Source organism: Carlito syrichta, unplaced genomic scaffold (genome assembly GCF_000164805.1).
Source record: "Carlito syrichta isolate Samal-C Ts95f unplaced genomic scaffold, Tarsius_syrichta-2.0.1 Scaffold287596, whole genome shotgun sequence".
In the NCBI taxonomy this organism is placed as follows: Eukaryota; Metazoa; Chordata; class Mammalia; order Primates; family Tarsiidae; genus Carlito; species Carlito syrichta.
Window position 1 is genome coordinate 86,808 of NW_007231692.1, and position 19,572 is coordinate 106,379.

At 42.5% G+C, this 19,572-nt stretch overlaps 1 protein-coding gene across 1 annotated transcript in view; it reads right to left on the reverse strand.

The window, feature by feature from the left end:
- LOC103254866 (ral GTPase-activating protein subunit alpha-2) overlaps positions 1–19,572 on the reverse strand; it is a gene marked incomplete at its 5' end in the record, with an annotated part of 126,663 nt that overhangs the window by 61,172 nt on the left and 45,919 nt on the right. Inside the window, one exon of the mRNA XM_021709892.1 lies at positions 15,211–15,338. Coding sequence (XP_021565567.1) covers positions 15,211–15,338 — 128 coding nt within the window. The remainder of the gene's footprint in view (positions 1–15,210; positions 15,339–19,572) is intronic.

A 19,572-nucleotide genomic window follows, 5' to 3' on the forward strand; every position in this document is an offset into this window, starting at 1 on the left:
GTGGTCTGGGACCCGAGACATTCTCGGTGGGAGAAGCACGTGGCGCCAGGCCCTCCTCTGTCCTCTAGTATGCGTCAGTCGGCTCATTTGCCTGCTCCTTCACTCATTCCTGAATCTATTTGTATGGTGAGCATTCCCCACCAGGTCTTATCCTGGGCTCTAGGAAGTGGCGATACAGCAAGGAACAAAAGAAGTTCCTACTGTCAGTAGTTTGCAGACTAGTGGGAAAAAGAGACCCTGAACACACAAGGGCAAAGGAGAAAGTGGGATAAGACTGCTGAGAGGGCGGGCTTGCTGTTTAAGACCCTTTCTCCCGAGTGACTTCTGACCTGAAGGAAGGGCAGGGGAGAGCTGGGACAACATGAGGAGGGGACCTCTAGGCAGAGCATGCAGTTCTTGGGGTTGGCACACGTTCGGAGTTGTTCTAAGGATTCTGGACTCTTCCGTGGGTGAGAATTGAAAGTAATTGGAGGGTCTCGAGCTATGATATGCTCTGATGTCCAAGTTAGAAGGAAAACTCTGGCTTCTGGACAGTTCCCGGGGGGAACAGAGAAAAGCAGGGAGGCTGTGCCCTGGTCTAGGGAGTGACGCGGCCAAGAGGCCCAGCTGCGCCGATGTGGTGGCGACATGCAACTGGGCCCCCTTTTGCTTTATAGATACACAAATTTTAAAGTCACTTCATTCCATACATCCTCACAATGGTTATTTTCATTTTACAGATAAGAAAACTGATGGAGGTAAAGATACTTGTTCAAAGCCAAAGTACTGTTAATTATTTAAACTAAAACCACAGCCCAAGGTCTGTCTGAGGCCAGCTATCACACATTACCTGCTAATTGGGACACTGGGACAAAAAGATACATCTTAAAATTTATCCAGCACTTATAGGAAAAGTGCTGTCCTGACAGGAAGATAACAGCCCTAGAGTCTTTTGTGTGAGAACACTTCTCAGGGATAATTAAGACCTGACCACAGGGGCCTAGTGTCCACAGCATCAGAGATACTGCTTTGCATGAGATGGAGAAAAAGATTTGATATTGCTTGTGCTTCTTTAAAAAACAAAAATTTACTATCCTACTGAGTTATGGGCAGTAACATTTTAGTTAAACAATTGGTCCACATGACACGTGACAAGCCCACTGAGGCATGGGGGTGCAGCTCATGGACACAGAGAACGCCCTAGCTCCAACGGCACACAGCAGCTCAGGGACCCCAGAACACAGCTAACCACCACCTCACTTTAATCCTTATGGCCTAAAGAGTGAGGATCGGGCAGCTTAATCCAGAGAAAAGGCGAGATCCATTCAAGAGTGTAAAAATGTAGGTGAACGGAGAAGCCCATATAAATGAAAAAGAAAGCACACCATCCTGATCCAAACTCAAATCCACACTTGGAGAAGTCTAAAATTCTACAGAAAACAGAGTGGTTTATGGGAAGTGTCTCATTCAAACTTTCTGCACAAATTATATGCATTTCACAAAATTGTAAAGTGTAAGTACAAACTAATCTGTCTCTTTTTACTCAATTTAAATGCTGTTTTCTGATGTAGTCTTCTGATGTGCACGTCTTCACAGGCAGAGGATGTTTATTCTTTCAGAGAGGCATAAATTCTATTTTTCTAAATCAATGAGTAGACAGGTTTCTAAGACATTCGAAAGAGGCTCTTCTTTTTTAAAGGGGTTAAAATTCCTATAAAAACACTATATTTAAAACTAATTTACATTTTTCCTGACAGTCATGTTAAAATTGGTTTCTTTGGAGTATAAATTCAATTTAACTAAGTTCAATTCCTTTAATTTTAAATGTGTGAAGAAAACACATCCTATTTATTTTCCCATAGCCAGGCTGAACTCTCAGCAGAAAAATACAATGTGATGACAATTTCCATCTTCTTCTGGGGGAAAGTCACGGTCCTTGGCTGTTAAGGGCAGAACATAATGGTAAGAGCAGCGGGTCCCTGCGTCAGCTCGACGCCTTCTTTAAATTCCACTGAGGATGGCAGTTTGGATGGAGACCCCAAAATCTATTCTGTCCATCTGTTTTATTATTCTTAGAACAACTGTCAAAAGTTGCCCAGGGATCAAGTTGCAAACATACTAATTTGCCTTTGAAAAGTAGGCCCTGGGGGAATTCTGGAACTCTGCTTATAAATTCAGAATCCCATCAGCCAGGAGCTGGCCCTGCCCTTTGTGGAGGTATGAGGCTCCACACTTCCAGGCATACATCTGCCTCAAGCGAGATGCCCTGATAGACTTACATCCCACTTCATAGGCAAATGAAGGGAGAAGCATCTTAAGGGCTGGCTCGCTCCCTGACAAGCAGATTTTGGGAGGCAGCCCCTGCATTGATCGTTGGTGGATTAAAGACCAAAGCTTTTGTATGGGAGACTTGAAACACGCGGACACAGCAGAGGGACACCTATTCTGTACCCTTTTACACCCTAGGACCAAACAGGAAGGTTGGAGACAGAAGCGAAGCATTAGAAGAAACAAGCTGAAGGAAGAGAAAAATCACGAGCCACTAAACGCCGCACTGTGTCATTTTTGCTATTCTCATTAAACAGTTACTAGCAGGTCAGTTGGACATACAGAATATCAGATGTGGCTCTGTAAGGAGAGATGTCCAAAGAGGTGTCTATTTAAAATGCGGTGGCATTTTTAGAAACACATGACTCTGCTGGAAACTGACGCAGCTGTGCACGTCTAGAGTTGAATATGTTAAAGGCATGTGTGAAACACAATGTGAACATTAAAGTGCATCTGGACTCCCCGGGGCCTGGCACACTGGACACCTGATCACTGGGGAGGATGCAAGGGAGCGGGCCCTGACACTGAACCTTGCAGCCCATCCCAGTGGGGTCTGTCAAAGGCTTCCAAGCACAGGGCCTCAGAAACAGATCTGAAGCACAAGGAAAGCCCCCCTTTTAGAGTTTGGTACAATCCTCGGTAGTAAACTAGAAAGGATACTCTTTCAAGGTCAATGTGATGGCATTTGGGGTGTATTCACCCCCAGATTACCAAAGCGTATTCTGCTTTGATTAAAAGATGCACTTGAGTGTGTTGTAAGTTGCTCCTGCACAGAGACCCGCTGGGAGCTCCCTGCGTCCATGGGGCAGGCTTGCACAGAAGGGACCACCATTTGGACTGGCCTGCTTTGTCCTCCTCTAGCTTTGCACAATCTCTATTATAATAAGGCTTGTATTATCCTTTTCAGAGATTTGAATAACAGAAAGTCTTACTTTCAAAATAGTTTATAATCCCAGAGTCTCCTAAATGTTCTGCGGATGCTGCCGATGGCATTCTGTTCCTTTCAAAATGGGACAGATGATTAGTAAACTGAAATTTGATTAATGCTGGATTAAGAGGTTCTGATGTCTGCCTGCAATGTGTTATTTCAGTCTGTGAGCACTGGAAGAGTCTTTAGGAGACTTGCTCCTTCCCCTTTCTAGAATGGGAAGATGGGCTTAAAACACTGATTTTTTTTAAAAGAATTCAATTTGTATTCAACAGTTTGTAATGTAGGATTCAGGTTTTTTCCCTCACTGTTTTTTGTTTGTTTTCTCACTTTGAAGCTGGAGCCAATGAATTAACTATCTAAGAGAGAACAAAATACACTAGAAATAAAAGTCTTCCTCCAAAAATGCCAGGGATGAGTCCTTCCTGGTTACATCGTAGTAACTTGGCAAGGATAAACGATTCAGACAGCTTCAGATCTCACTAGGCTCTGGTACAGAATTTTGAGAATATTAAGAACTCCTCTGAAAACAAAGGATCTGTCAGATATAAATATCAAAGCCTGTGAAAGTGACCACTGAATAATATTTGAAGGAAAAAAATTAAGCTTATATTAGTTTGTGCTTTTTAATGTTTTAGGGAGACCTTTATTCATTTCATTAGGGTTGTAAAAAGTCCTGTAATGGTCAGAAGACCCCACGTTCTTTCCTTGCCTGTGTTTTTAAATTCATAATCTTGTTTGCCTACCGCTGAAGAGTGTGAAAGAAGCAGGAATAATGGCTTCCCGTGGAGCTGTGTCATTCCCAAAGTAACCATTTGAACGCTAAAGAAATATTGTCATTTATGGAATGACCTCTTGCTCTTTGAATATTCAGACATTGATAAATGTTAAATATCTGGCAATCCTAACAGCACTATGAAAAAGGTAAGTAGGGTCAGCAAAGACCCTCTTGTGTGCTTCAATATGACGACCATTTTCATGTTTCTAACAGCTTTCTAATAGCAAAATGTATTTGGGAACAACAGTGGAATTTGTGTCATCATGACCAAATGATTACGGTGCAAACCCGAGATTCTTCTGGGGCCCAGCAGGCTTCTGGTCCCTATGGAAACGAAACCTCAGACATTGTCCTCCACTCAGCTGGAGGACTGAGTGCCCGAGGCTTTTGTGCTTGGTGAGATTTCTTCCACAACCTTCTTGCAACAGACCCTAGTGCTTCCTCCAGACTCTTTCTAATTGAGATGCAAATTAATCTCTCTGGCTGATTACACTTCCCTTAAAGCTACTGACAAATGCAGCTGTAACCAGAGTTTGTGGACTTTCCAACAAGTGACTTCAGCTGTCAGTATTTGCATGCACGGCCAAGGCCCAGCCTGCTCCTGGTCCCCGAGCCGCAGAGAGCTTCCTTAAGGCATTGCAAGCACTTTATTTATGTGTATAAAATTTACATACAATTAAGAGCCAACTTATAGCTCTGTCGCTAGGATTCAGAAATGGACACCGAAATTAAGGTCTTTCCAGACACTCCTTTCCCTGGGACTAGAGAGTTTTTTTGGAAGGCCATGGCTCTGTGGGCAGCATAACATTCCCCCATCTTCTTTCTTGTCTGGAAGTTTCCTGACTTTAATAATGTTTGAATTTAATCAGTCTTTCAAAAACGAACTAAATAAACTTATGAGATGCCATGTTTGAGAACATGGGACTACTAAATAGCCTTCACTTTCTTTTCACTGTTCTCAGTAAGATTAATTTCAAAATCAAAGATGAAGTCACTGTTCTAATTGTCAAGATTCCCACATCAATGTCCTTCAATAATTTTGGGGGGTAGTGGTGAAAGAATCATTATTTAGAACACAAGAAAAAATATGCACAAAGCATTTTATCTTTCAGTAAGAAGAAAAATATATACAGAATCAAATTTTTTAGTAAAACTCCATTTTCTTTCCTCTTGGATACTACTTTCTATGTATTTTTGCCAATATAGGCCACTGCAGAACTACTGGGGGGGGTGCCAAAAAATGTGTACACATTTTAAGAGCAGTTCTCTATGTATTACTTTTAGTTCACTGTCATCAGAAGTGTTTGGACACTGATGGGAACCACTTTGAGCACCTCTTGTAACTACAGAAGTCCAACGTGACTTGTATTCATCTTTTGTTACCTGTATATATTGAGTGTTACAATTTTAATATAGTTTTTTCCTTTCTTAAAGTGTGTATACATTTTTTTGGCACACTCTGTATTTACGAAGTTGCTACTATGTGCCAAGGACTGTTCTAAGTGTTCAGGATACAACTGTAAATGAAACATGCAAAAATGAAAAAAGAGGACTTCAAAAATGCCTATTTGTATACACATATATATGCATTCAGAGGCTATTTGTAGAGTTATATTTCACCCTGGACAACCAAGGCTTTCAATTTTTAAAAAAATGCAATTTTACAAAATAGGTTTGCTTTTGTCTACTGATTCTGTTGTCCAAAATGTTTCCTATCAAATTCATTTCATCAACTTCATTTCTCTCCACCTTGCTCACTCTTCCACCTGCCTTGCCCCCCCCCAACACACACACACATTCATGGTGTACCCAGCAGTGGAGTGAAAGGGACAGCAGCAGGATGGAAACAGGCATCTCTGGGAAAGCCACCGCACAAGCAGGGGCCAGAGCTGCTGTGGGAGACCCTGTTGGAGACAGAAGCGGAGGGGGCGGGGGAAGAGGCTGGGATGGTCAGGGAAGTTGGAGGGTGAACAGGCTGTGTGGGGGTGGGAACCCATTTCACAGGTGGGATGGGAGGGCAGTGCCCAGGCTGTTGAGGGGAGTTGGAGAGTGAGAGGACCATGTGGAAGTAGGGGGCCTATGTCACAGGCAGGATGGGAGGGTAGGGCCTGGATTGGCAAGGGAAGTTGGAGGGTGAACGGGCCATGTGAGGCAGGGGTCCATGTTACAGGTGGGATGGGAGAGTGGGCCATGTGGGGGTGAGGGTCCATGTTACAGATGGGATGGGAGGGCAGTGCCCGGGCTAGCAAGGGTAGTCAGAAGGTGAGTGGGCCATGTGGGGATGAGAGTACATGTCACAGACCAGACTAGAGGGCAGTGGTGTAGCAGTTGGGCAAGGGGAAACCCAGGTATGGGTCACCATAGTGGGAAGTGGCACATCCCCATGAGGGATCGGCAGTGAGATGGGGGACCCACCGAAGACTGAGAGTGAAAGGGTGGCAAGAGAGGCCAGGGCTATCCTTGGTGTCCCGTGGGTGCAGCACCAGCCTGTTCTCCACAGACTGTGAGATCTAGAGTAACTTTTCCTGAGGGGGCAATCCTTTGTCGAACAGTGGCTGTCACTCTACAGCAAAAAAGGCCAAGTGCTTACAGCTGCTCTCTCTGGAGGTTTCTCTGTACCATCCTGAGCTTCTCACAGGCCTCATTTCCACACAGCAAGGATGAGGGAGCTTCCACCCCCAAGGAGGCAAGTTTTCATGCTCAGGAGGACCTTTCACAAGTCACCAACGAAGACTGCCTTTATTTTGACATCTACGATGGTAGAAAGTAAGTCCCTCCTGAGGCTCAACTCCACAGTAAGGTGGTTTCAACTCTTACAGCAGAGGTTTGAAATGCCAATGTTTATGGGGGTCAGGCTGATGGTGTGTCATTAACCGCAGGTGATGCTCACTGGACTCTTGCCAGTGACCAGGCACTGCTTCACCTGCTTGGCCCATTAACCCTCTCACCAAACCTTAGAGGGAGACCAGTGGTGGGTGCCATGGTGGTGGTGTCTGGCACCAGGCTCAACACTGGGGAGACACGAGGAGGGCTGTGGTGGCCAGGAGAACACATGCCCCATGGAGAGGCTGATGTCTGACCAGTGAGGTCACATGTTCTGATTCTTCAAGAGGAGCCAAAAGTCTAGATTTCTCTAAAATGCTAAATCTGCCAATTTTTCAGCATGGCTGATGAACTCCAGTTTTAGTTTTATTTTTCAGTAATGCAGGGAGGCCAAGTGCAGTTCAGACAAACCCCATCTGTGGGCTGGATCGGGGCCGCAGGCAGCTGGTTTGCCCGCCCTGGTTTTTGAATGTTTGCCTTGACACTGAGCTAACGCAGCTTCCTGCGGCCTCTCTTCTTAGTCCTACAGACCGTTCTCCTCTTAAAACCTCCCAGACTCCTGAAACGATCCTTCATGGTGTTAATGGCTCCCTAGTACCTAAGGCACATGGGCCATAATGTCTCTGGACTGGCTCTGGGTTGGTTGCGGAGGCTCCAGCCTGGTCCAGCAGCACACCACCCTCTGGATGCTATCTAGGCCTGCAGGAGCACAGAAGCCACGTGGATGCCATAGTTCCCATGCACGGACCTTGTGTTTCTTGTACCCAAGTCTCAAGAGAACACTGTTGTAGCTGGCTGCTGCATCACCCTCTTGTCTTTCATTTCAAATGTATGGCCAGCCAAAATCCACAGGCATTGTTTCCAATGACTGCTGTCAAGCCACAATCCCTTCATCCTGCACATACCCGACAGTCCAAACACAAGAACAGGAATGTGTGTTCCACCCTCCTAAACCTCCTCTTGTTGGCTCATCTTCATGTGACTTTGCCTTGTTAGATCAGTGAATCTCTCAGCTTTCTTAACAATGGTAGTTTGATAAGCCTGTTTGTGAAAGTGATTGACAAGACTGTTGAACGGAAGAGGGTTGGTCAGAGTCCCCAGCTGAGTGGTGGCCCAAAAGTTGTTGCATTTTAGGTTTGACCACAGTGAAACCTCCTAGTTCCCAGGGCCCTGTATTTCCCTCTCATACCTGTCAAATGATCACAATACTTTATATTTTACCAGAATTAAGATTTCTAAGCTTCCTCTAAGCTCTGAAAATAGTAATCTTAACAAACACATTTTTTCCTAAAGGCTCTCATGCAATTTAATAATCGAATCTAACAATTTTACAAGGAATCCATGCAACATTCCAAATGTGCCCTTTAATCCTATTTGAAAAGGAGGCAAATGTTTTTCTGTTTCCAGTTTGGGTGCATTCTTTATTCTACATGATTTCTAAAAAGATAGTTCATGTGGTCCTGAGGTCATTTTTTTCTACAGCCAGATCTGAGCCACCCTGAAGGCTGGATCTGACTTGTAGGGGCCAGTTCTTCATATATATATTTTTTCCTTGTTGTAATCCCAGTGATTTGAGTTTTAATTCATCCACTGAGATGCTTTTCTGTCCTTCCCAATTGAAGATGTGGCAGAGAAGATGGAGGGCTATGAGGATGCTGGCTGCCCATGCCCACCTAACAACCATAGGGGCCGCTCTTCTCTCAGCCTGGTGCGCCTATATCCCTAGGAATTCACAAAGACCACCACCTTGTGCAGAGACACTGGTTGTTCCTCCATGTCTCTTTTGCTTTCTCAGAACATTAATGTTCATCTTATATTAAAAATCCCATCGTTAAACACCTCCATCCCCAATCCCTTTTACAGTGTCAACCCACCAGTGGAAACATGGCCTTTCTTCCTCTGAACTTTTCTTTGAGGAATGTGCTTCCCAAGTGTCCAGGGTACACGTCGACTTGCATTTTCCTCCCAACTCATTGCTTTCTGCAACACCGAAGTCATAAGGCCATCTTTTGAATTGTTAAGAAATAGATCTAAAACAAAACAGTAGTACCCCGTGTTTTCTTCCTTTGTCACCAGTCAAGAATGTATCAAGCACTTGTTGCTTTTAGCTGATACTAAGGAGTAGCACCCCCCATCAGGACTCCATTTGCTTTGGACCTGCTGAGGAGTTTGGATTCGAAAGGAAGCCCATCCCCCTCTTCTGGGGTGTGACTCCATCCTGGCTGTGGTTCTTAAACCCACTCCTGTTCTATGCATCTTCCATTCGCAGGTGCTTCCATCCCACCTGATGGGAAAACCCAACAGGTTTTCTTTCCTGTTGACGCTGCTATTATGGATCTGTAATTCAGTTCTGGGTCTTCTACCCAACCTCCAGGTGAAGACTTGAGACCACAAAACCGGGCATGGGTAAGCCCAGTGGTAGGATGCATTTTCCTTGACCAGTCTGCTGCAGGTAACCCTTCATTTCTCCCTTTCTTGCCTCTACCTCCATCTCCTCCTTCCAGGCCTATGCTGCAAACGCCCCTGAGAGTTTTGTCTCTGGTGCCCTCATCACCCTCCACAACCCTGCAGATCTAGCGGGTCCCACACTGACTCAATCCACACCCTTCACAGCGGAATCCAATCCGTCATCCACCATTGCCTTCAACCAGGCTTCCAATGCTCTCAGAAGCCCTTTGGCAGCTCTTCAATGCATTTCACTTCTATCCTCCATACATGCACGTTCATCCTTTTCTCTGCCATGTGGAAGCACCTGCCACTCTCAAAGGTAGTGTCCTCTTTCAAAGTTTAGTCCATGAGCAAACACTGTCCCCTCATTTGAGATATTGTTTTCCTATTTCCATTTGTAGTGGCAAGGACAGCACCTGGCACATGCAGGGATGCTGTGTGTGTTGACAAATGCAGAACTGGTTCCCCATGGCAGAATATAGCACAGGTACCATATGAATTCTTTCCGAAGCATATGGAGACAAATGGAAGAAATTAAGGTCTGCCCAGGAAAAAGAACCAAAGATCCCACTGGAGAAGAAGGAACAGGGTGGTTAAGCTTTAGGGAGGGGCCATTTTTGCAGTGGTATAAAAAGGGCAGAATTTAGCAATGGTATTATAAAGTCATGGGTTGGAGTGATAAGCTCTGGTCTTACCAAACCTATCTGTTAACTGAAGATGATGCTGAATTTAACTTGTGCAAGAATGAGGTATAAAATTACTTCTCCTTGGGCAGCCCAGCTCCCTCCATCAAATGCTGATAGTCACTGAGAGCAGAGATGGTGAATGCCATTGAGGCTATTGTTCTATTGAAGTGGACGTTTATTTTAAAAAGCCACCATCTGTCTGATTCAGAGTGAACCCCTCCTAATGGGCACACTGCACATTGTGTGGCAACCTCTTCCCTAAAACAAGTTATCTGCTGAAGAAAATGAAAACCCTGGCTCGAAGGTTTTGCAAATTTCTATCAGCAGACCATGGTTTGATTCTGGAATCTTCAGTTGGCTTGGAAACTGTAAACATAGCATGTGGCAAGCTTCCCATTTACAACTCTCTAGGCGCAGGGACAGGCCCTCTGACTGCCCATGAGGGATAGAGGAAGCAGATGGCAGGTAGAGTTGGCTCTCATCACTCAGAAGGGCAGTGGCCGCAGGACGAAGTCTCTCCTTGACAGATTTGATTTAGCTGCTGAGGATAGCACTGGAAACCCAGGAAACAAAGAGGCTCGGCTGAAATGCGACCGAGGGTGTTGTCCAGAGACATACCTACTGTGTTCACAGTTTTGTTTTGATGGTGGTATTTTTTCAGTTTTCTGTGTGACTTTGTCACATAGTCTCAACCGTTTGATCAGTTAGCCAAGGGTCCCCCAAACAAGAACTCTTTTGATATTGATTTTAAGCTGGATTTACTGCTCAACACACACACACACACACACACACACACACACGACAAATATGCTCCAGCAGTGCCCTTCACCCTCAGTTAATCAGAAATGCTGCATTTTCATGCATATTACTGAGCAAGATTAATACGGCCCACATTTCTACTTCTGGTTAAATAGTACATAAAACAATCCCAATGGACACTATGTTAAGGCAGCTAAGTATCAGTCATAGCTGGAGAGGTGATAGGAAGAATAATACTCCAAAGCAATTCAGTTGGCTCTTTTCTGTCTTTGTCACCAAGTTCGATGTTTGGCTATGTGTAGTTGATACGAAAGGCAACTGCTTCCTCTCCAAAAGATTTATAGATGGTCTGAACTAAACAGCATGTCCTTTGTTTATAAAACAGTCATTCTGACACCTAGAAAATGAGTGGCGACATTTGGATGAAGTGAGCAGTTCAGTAATGCTCTACTTAACAAGTGTAAACTGAATAACAGAAATAAGATAGGGATTTGGGCTCCCCATATGGAAATGGGCTCTTTGTCAAGCACTCGCCACTGTACCTAGTACCTTGGGGGAACACGTAGCAGAAACTCTTTCTCAGAGTTTTTTGTCTCTTAAATGAACTTTCCTTCCAGGGTCATGCATACACGCTGCTCATTCCCTAGTAGGTCCTGGTTCATGTGCCAATGTGATTCTCCCGAGGGATGTATCTACTGCCAGGTTTGGGAAGGGAATCAACCCTGTTCCCTAACTCATACTGGAGGCTTTCGGGATGGGCTACAGGCAGGGCTTCGTGGGCATGTGACATGGAAGTGTTTCCTCTATGACTGATTATTCATGGGAGGGGGTCACACACTCCTTCTGAACCAGAACTTGCTTTGAATGCAGAAACAAAGCAATTGTGCCCCGAGAAACATGAATGACCAAGAAATTCTCCTGTATCCTTTCTTAGCTTCATTACGTCCCTATAGTAGCCAACCACTTATTCTGCAAATGATGACATAGAGGAATATTAGGGCTCTCATAGTCTCTTCCCGGTCAACCTTTCCTTACTCGTCAATAAACCGACAGTAGGAAGCATTGGTGAATATGTGCACACAAAGACTGCAATACTGAGTTAGTTCTGCGGGGAGTTTCCACTCTTCCAGTGAGAACAAAATATACATACATGGCATAAGCTAGGAATACAAACTGCATAATTTCAGTGACTCTGTATACTCATTCAATACACCTACATTTGCATACTTGCACTGCACAATGTAAAGAAGAATGGGATATCTGTAGCCATACCACCTTGAACACACCTGATCTCACCCGGTCTCGGAAGCTAAGCATGGTGGTAAGTACTAAGCCTGGTTAGTACTTGGTTGGGAGAAGAATGATAAAATTAACGCTAATAATTTAAAATATCTCCTTACTTAGGATAACATTAAATAGCAAGTTAAAAAATATGATGACAAGTCAAGAGATTGTAGAAGACGAAGACAGTTTTATATTTTCAAACTTTTAAAGGCACGTTTTTCTCCTTTTTGCCATAGGAGTCCCACATTTTCATCTTGCACGGGACCCTCGGGTTGTGCAGTCAGCCCTGGCACCAAGGGTATCCAAGGTACTGCTGGCCTCCTCAGCCCTGGCTTGGGGTGGTGGGCCCTGCATAGCATCCTCACTTACCCCTGGCATCAGGCAGCTTTGCATGGTGCTCCTGGAGGCTGTGCTAAGATGAGTATCTCCAAGATGGGCGTAAGGAGAGAGAGCGGGGCAGCTCGGCTTCCTGGGAACCAACCTGAGCCTTGTATCTCTGCTGGAACCTGGCTCTTGGGCCCATGGCAGGCACCCTGATGGACCTGAACATGCACATAATCCCCCCAAAACACAAGTACACACCCACGCCCTCCGAGTCCTTGGCCTGGGATTCCCCCCAACCCCTGTCCATCCCTGCTTTCTGAAGACAATTTCTCTCCCATTGCCCACTCTCGGCCCGGATGCTGTCTCTGCAGGGGTTCCCCCTCCAGGACCCTTCCTCGCTCCAACTCTCTATCCAGTTCCTTGACAGAACTTCTCCCACTTCACTTGTGTTTCTCAGTGTGTCTGTCCTCTCTGAGAAGCACATGGGCAAAAGCCTGGCCTACCTTGTCCCCCACCATAGCCCCAGCTCCCAGTACCAGACTTGGCACAGATAGTGAGTCCACAATAGCTGCTTGCTTGGTAAATGAAGAAATGCAACCATGCACCCATCATTCTGTTTCCAAAATTCAGGTCTGAGACTTATCTCAATGAAGCAGCAGAGTACAGATACAGGCATGACATAATCAAGTGAGTTTAAACTTTTGGCAAGGAATGTGTGAACCTGAATGTTTATTTAACAAAATGCAAAGGAAATAATTAATTATGAATAGCTTAGGCACACATATTAGTTTTAAAAATTAGTAATTAGTAATTTTTTAAAGAACAAACATATTTTAAAATCTCCCCTTTTTCTTGTTTTTTTCCATTTTCCTTATTTCCTCTTATTATATCCCTCATTTCTGGCCTGAATATTAGCTCTTCTGCAGACAGAATAGAATAGTCCAATGACTGCAAAGTCTTTCCCACTGACTACATCTCTATAAATAATTATGTATAACTGTTAATTTTTTGTTTTAAATAATTTACTTGAATAGCACCGAAATCTCCTCAAGGTATAAGACAAAAAAAATATTTAAAGTTTTTATAATGATCAACGTAATAGGTTTTGCTCCTTTCTTTTTTTCTAATTTCTCTACTAAGCTGTGCACTGAGGTGTGAATATAGCTATTTTATGAGTTACAGTACACAACATTTACTAACACACGTTAGCATTGGTAGCCTTTGCTGGTACCTTGCTGGTAGTCCTGATATGATTGCTTGAAAAGTTTTTAAAGCGATGCTGAATACTTTCCTTCGAACTTTAAAAAAGATTGCTTTTCCTAAATCTGGTTACTCTGATGGTGCTGCATTCATTCTTATTTGAGAAGGCAGCCAACAAAATAATAAAGCAAATGTTTTATAATGAGAAGTTCAATAAGTGGAGAAGGTGACATGAAAAAATCACAATGAACTTAATATATGACAGCATTTTCTTATTTGCAAAATGAGATTTCTTGTTGCTTCAGTTCAGTCTACTTGACTGATGAAGGGATGGCTTGTCCTAGCCCACATGCAGACTGATGCTCAACGGGTCATTCTCATTTCTGCCAAGTAGCTCTTTTTAACAGCATGTGAAATAAAAACTCCGTGCTGAAGGCGGAATTGACACCAGTCATAAGATTAAGTCTAGAGTGCTGTGGAAATCACAGCAAAGAATGCCATCTTCAGAACATGCACCACCAGCCTGGACAAAGCGAAAGAGCACACTGGAGGAAATAATGCTGTCCTGGCCCCTGGGGGAGGGACCAGATGGGACCTAATAGCTCTTTTCTACTACTAATTTCTATGATAATTCTAAGTTGCCACATGGCATATGTATTTTTTTTTTTAATCTAAAGGCAGAGTAGCAGTCAATGAAGTGACCAGGATTTTAATGAAAGGTATTTTTCATGAACTGTATCTATTCACACAGGATACCTCTTACCCTCCCCCACCCCATCCGCTAGCAACACATCACAATTAGATTGGAAAAAGTATATAGAAAGAGGTCAAATGCAATATGTTTTTATCATTATCGCTGCCAATTAGAAACAAAGAGATTCTAAGTCTTATTAGCAGGTCAGATTTTTTTGTAGCAATTTAATGAAGTTACTCACCTTAATTTCTTTTTCTGATAATTTGAGATCATGCTTGGATTTAAGGATTACAGCATGCCAATTAATGTTCAAGTAAAAAAATTATAAAAGTGAAATTTCTTCTGTTGTTAGAAACACAATCAGGAACTAAAGAGAGAAATAGTAATGATTTGGGAAAATTACACAAGAATTTTTAACAATTCCTATTGGCATGTCCAAATGCAAATTCATCCATGCCACCATCCCACCCCATGGCATTTCCCCTTCCTCTGACCTTTCAGAACTCTATTTGCACTTCTTAGGTGGCACTTGCCATATTCTTTGATTTATTAGAGTCATTTCACTTGCTTTGCTTTCTGGCCAACGCTCTGAATGAGACCGCTAGGTTTTGCTCAGCATTCCATCTTATCCACAATGCACCACAGCAAACAGGAAAGACGCAGGATGACCCTAAACTTGAGGAAAAATGCCTGAGATGTGGGCATCTCATAATGGTCATAGCCTCTCAGACACAAACTTAGATGAGTAAATTATGAAAATAAGTTCTTGCTAAGTTTGACACAGCACAAAGTTATTATATTTAATATAAATTAACAAATGGTTTGAAAACCACACAATGTTATTTTCAACAAGACTGAAAAAAATTCTCTTCTGTCTTTCCTCTTCAACTCAGGTTTAATACTCACCTCGCATGAAGAACTGCCAGGAAGCTCAATTCAGGATTGCTTAATGAGTTACACTTTTAAGGCAAAAAGATACAAGCTCTGATAGAGTGGGATGAGGCACTTCACGGCCCTGCTGGCATTGATGCATGTGGCACAGATGAGGCTTGGCAGCAGCTTCCCACTCACAATGGCGCCATCAAAGAGGGGCCCAAAAAATGGAACCTGTTGATACAAAATGGAAAACATTTCACTTCCAAAAACCAGGAAAAGTCAAAACAAAGACTTAAGAATAACTGACTGATGGATGGCTGAGACCTGGAATGAACATGCAGGCTGTCACCCACAGTGTAGATGCTGACCTTGACACAGGTCAAGGGACTTTCAAACCAAGTGAAGCAGGATTGCCCCACAATGCTCCTCTGCTAACAACTCTCCAGAAAAACTTTTAATGACAAATATTCATGGGGTTATTCTTTGTTTTCCTTGTGCCGATATTTGTAGAAATGGCATTGCCTTTTTTAAACGTCCACATCATGTGGTTTATGCGTGGTATACAGGCTTTGCAATATACCACTAGCCTTGCCCCCTCTGAAACCTTGGACCAGGTCCTGCCATGGGTCCTGATGCATATTAACTCTTAAAACAGATGAAGACTGTCCTCGTTAGCAACGACAGGGTCCTACTTACAATCCTTACTCTTCTTGAATGTTTTCTACTCTGCTTCTAAGACACTGCATTATCCTCATTTCCTCCCACATCTTTAATGGTGACTTGACTTTCCCTGGCAGGACTCATGCCTGCCATGTGGGAAATCCACAAAGTTTTTATGCCTGTCTTTTTTGGAGCTTTTTCTTCTCTACCTTCACCGCACCCCCCACCATTAGAATTTCATTAACTCCATCCACTAAAAAGGAGATTGTAAATTCCATGAGATCAAGAACTCTTGATTTCATGTAACTCTTATATTTATTCACTTTTCTCTTGCTTATTCATTTATTTAAAAATTTTTTTATCATGTGATAGATGCTGTTCTATTCACAGCGCAAATAATACACAGCGGTGAATAATAAAAACGTTCTTGATTTCATTTAAATCAGATTTCATTGCAGATTTAAGAGAATAAACAGTACAATCACATAAAATATATGAATGGTAGTAAAAGTGTTAGATGAAAGATAAAACAGGGAAGAACAATAGAAATTTTTGGAGTGGGGCAGAGGGGTATAGTGGGACTCCAATTAGGTTAAATGGCCAGAATGGGCTTTAAGGAGAAGATAGTATTTCACTAAAGATCTAAAGATAGTGAGGGATGCACCAGAAGCTATGGTGACATTGGATACAAGAACATTTCAGGCAGGGGGACAGTGCATGTGTAGGCCTTGTGGTAGGAGTGAAATCAATATTTTTAAGCAATAACCAGGAATCCACAGTGCTGGAGCAACATGAGTGAGAGGAAGACTAGGAGGACATAAAGTCGCACTGGTAACAAGAGGGGCTTTGTAGGAAATTTTAAGAATTTTGAACTTCTCCTCTGAGTAAGGTAACAGCCCTGGGGATATGATCTAATCTACATTTGAAAGGTACTCTTTTGGCTCCTGTGTTGGGGAAACCGCAGAGGAGAATTATGGAGACCAGCTGGGAACCAGAATAATCTAGGCAAGAGATGAAGATGGCTTGGAGCAGAACAGCAGCAGAAGTAGCGAAAGGTGGTGTGTTTCTGAATATACTTTGAAGGTAGAGCTGACAGGATTTGTTGAGGATTACTAATGAGGTGGGAGAGAAAGAGAGGCGTCAAGATTGATGCCATGATTTATGACCTGGCAGTTGGAAGGCTGGAGCTGGCCTTTCCTGAAGTGGAGAAGACTGAGAGGCAGAGAGTCATTAGTGCAGTTTTAGACCTGTTAGGTATCCAGTGGAGACGTATTGAGAGGCAGTTGGATACATCAGGCTGCAAGTCAGGGGAGAGGCCTAGGTGGGAGATGCAAATATAAGTTGTTCATTTAGAGATGGTGTTTCTAGACAGAGGTCAGATGACAACACCAAAAGAGCAAGAGAAGAGGCTCAAGAACTACACCCTCTAACCCTCTAATGTTTAGAGGTTGGAGACAGGGTAAGTAATTAGAAAAGAAGACTGAGAAGGAATAGCTGGAGATGGAGGAGGAAAACCTCCAATGAGCAGTGCTGTACCTCGCGCAATGTTGGAGTGCAAACACCTGCTAAATAAGTGACATTAGTTAATATCTTAAATAATTTAAATTAATGAATGTGGTCCTCCAGTCTAGGTCTTTTGACTTCTCTCAAAAACTATTTATTTGTAAAGCACCTTTCCTATGGAGGGCATTGGGGAAGAGGTTTTGAATGAGAGACTGTCTCTGACTAAAAGGGGCTGACATAATAAGAAAACTATGAACAAATATCCATGGCCTAACTAATGCAGCAAAGATGCAAAACCCTTTATAAATCTTTAGCAAATTAAACCCCCCAAACTGTCAAAAAGGACAATATATTGTGACCAAGCAGAACTCAAGATTTAACACTCATTAAACCCATCAGTGCAATTTACCTCATTAACAGAATACAGAAGAAAAATGGTATGACTTTCATAACAGACACAGAGTAAACATTAGATAAAATTTAGCTCTTACTCATAATTTAAAAAAAAGAACAAAAACTCTCAGCAAACTGGAACTAGAAGGAAACTGCTTCAATTCCATGAGTTCTTAAAGAAAAAAAAAAGGAATCATAATTAATGATGAAATACTAAATGTTGTCTACCAAGGAAATAAAAAGGCAAGGGTAGTCTACGCTTACCTCTTCTGCTCAACCTTTCATTGCAATAAGAAAAAATAAGGAGAGAAAGAAGCAAAATTATTTTTATTCATAGATAAGATGGTATTGTACATGAAAAGTCCAAATGAGTTTAACCAGAACAAATAAGTCAATTTTGATACATCTTAGGATACAATATACTCCCCAAATCAATTATATTTCTGAATGTTAGCAACCAACAATTGGAAAATGACATATAAAAATGCTGTTTATAATAGCATTGAAAACCTAGAATTAATTTGACAAAAGATGTCTATATTAGAAATTGCCAAACAGTGTTGGGATAAATTAAAGACAACTTAACATAAATGGAAAGATGTACACTATTCATGGACTGGAAATTTCAATGCTGTTAAGATATTAATTCCTCTAAAATTGAGTTGTAGATTCAATAAAACCCAATTAAAATTCTGGATTTTTAAAAGTAGATATGTCTAGAGTCTATAATACTCAGTCATCTATCACAGAAACAAATAACCGAGTGCCACATGTTCTCTCTCACTCATAAGTAAACCCTGAAAATTTATCCTAATACTATAAGAAAGGCATTGGCAGTAGCGGGACACTGTGGGGGTATGGGGGTGGGTGGTGGTGACACATAACATCAATAAGGGTACCCTAATCTCAAACCAGGCTAAGTGGGGACCAAAGGGAGGCCCAAACTTTACCTGTACGATGACCACTTATATACCTAATCCTGACTTGTACCCCACATCTTTACAATAAAAAAATAGATATGAATTAGCTAATTTGAAGATCATATGGAAATGAAAAAACAAATTAGTCAAGAAAATACTAAGAAGGCTTACAGTACCTGATTTTAAGGCATACTGTAAAACTACAAGAAATCATCAGAGTGGGAGGACAGACAAAAACTTCAATGGAACAGAATATAGAGTACAAGAATAGAACCACACATATATGATAATTGATTTGCAATAAAGGCAGCTTATCTATTAGGTGTGGAAAGAAAGTCTGTTTCAATGAAGACACTAGAACAACTGGACAGCCATATGGAAGAGTGAAACTTGACCTTCACCTCATACCACACACAAAAACTGAGATGGATTATCAACTGAAATATTAAAGCTAATACCATAAAGCTTCTAGAAAAAAACATGAGAAAATCTTCACAACCATAGTATAGACAAGGATTCCTTAGGGTGCAAAAGGCATCAATTATAAAAGAAATAAAATATGTGGGCGCGGTGGCTCAAGTCTGTAATCCCAGCACTTTGGGAGGCCAAGGCAAGAGAATCGCCTGAGTCCAGAGGTTCAAGACCAGCCTGAGAAACTTGGTGAGACCTGATCTCTACAATAAAAATTTTTTAAAAATTAGCCGGGCGTGGTAGCACACATCTGTAGTTTCAGCTACTTAGAAGGCTGAGGTGGAAGGAGTGCCACAGGTCGAGGCTGCGGTGGCTATGAGCGTGCCACTACACTCCAGCCTGGGCAACAGAATGAGAATCCAACTCAAAAAAAGAAAGAAAGAAAGAAAATAAGTTGGATTTTATAAGACTTTTAAACATTCTGTTTATCATGAAAGTGAAAAGGCAAACTATGCATATTCACCCAAGGTCCATCCATAGGAAAATAAATAAAAAATCTGTGTTATATCCACACAATA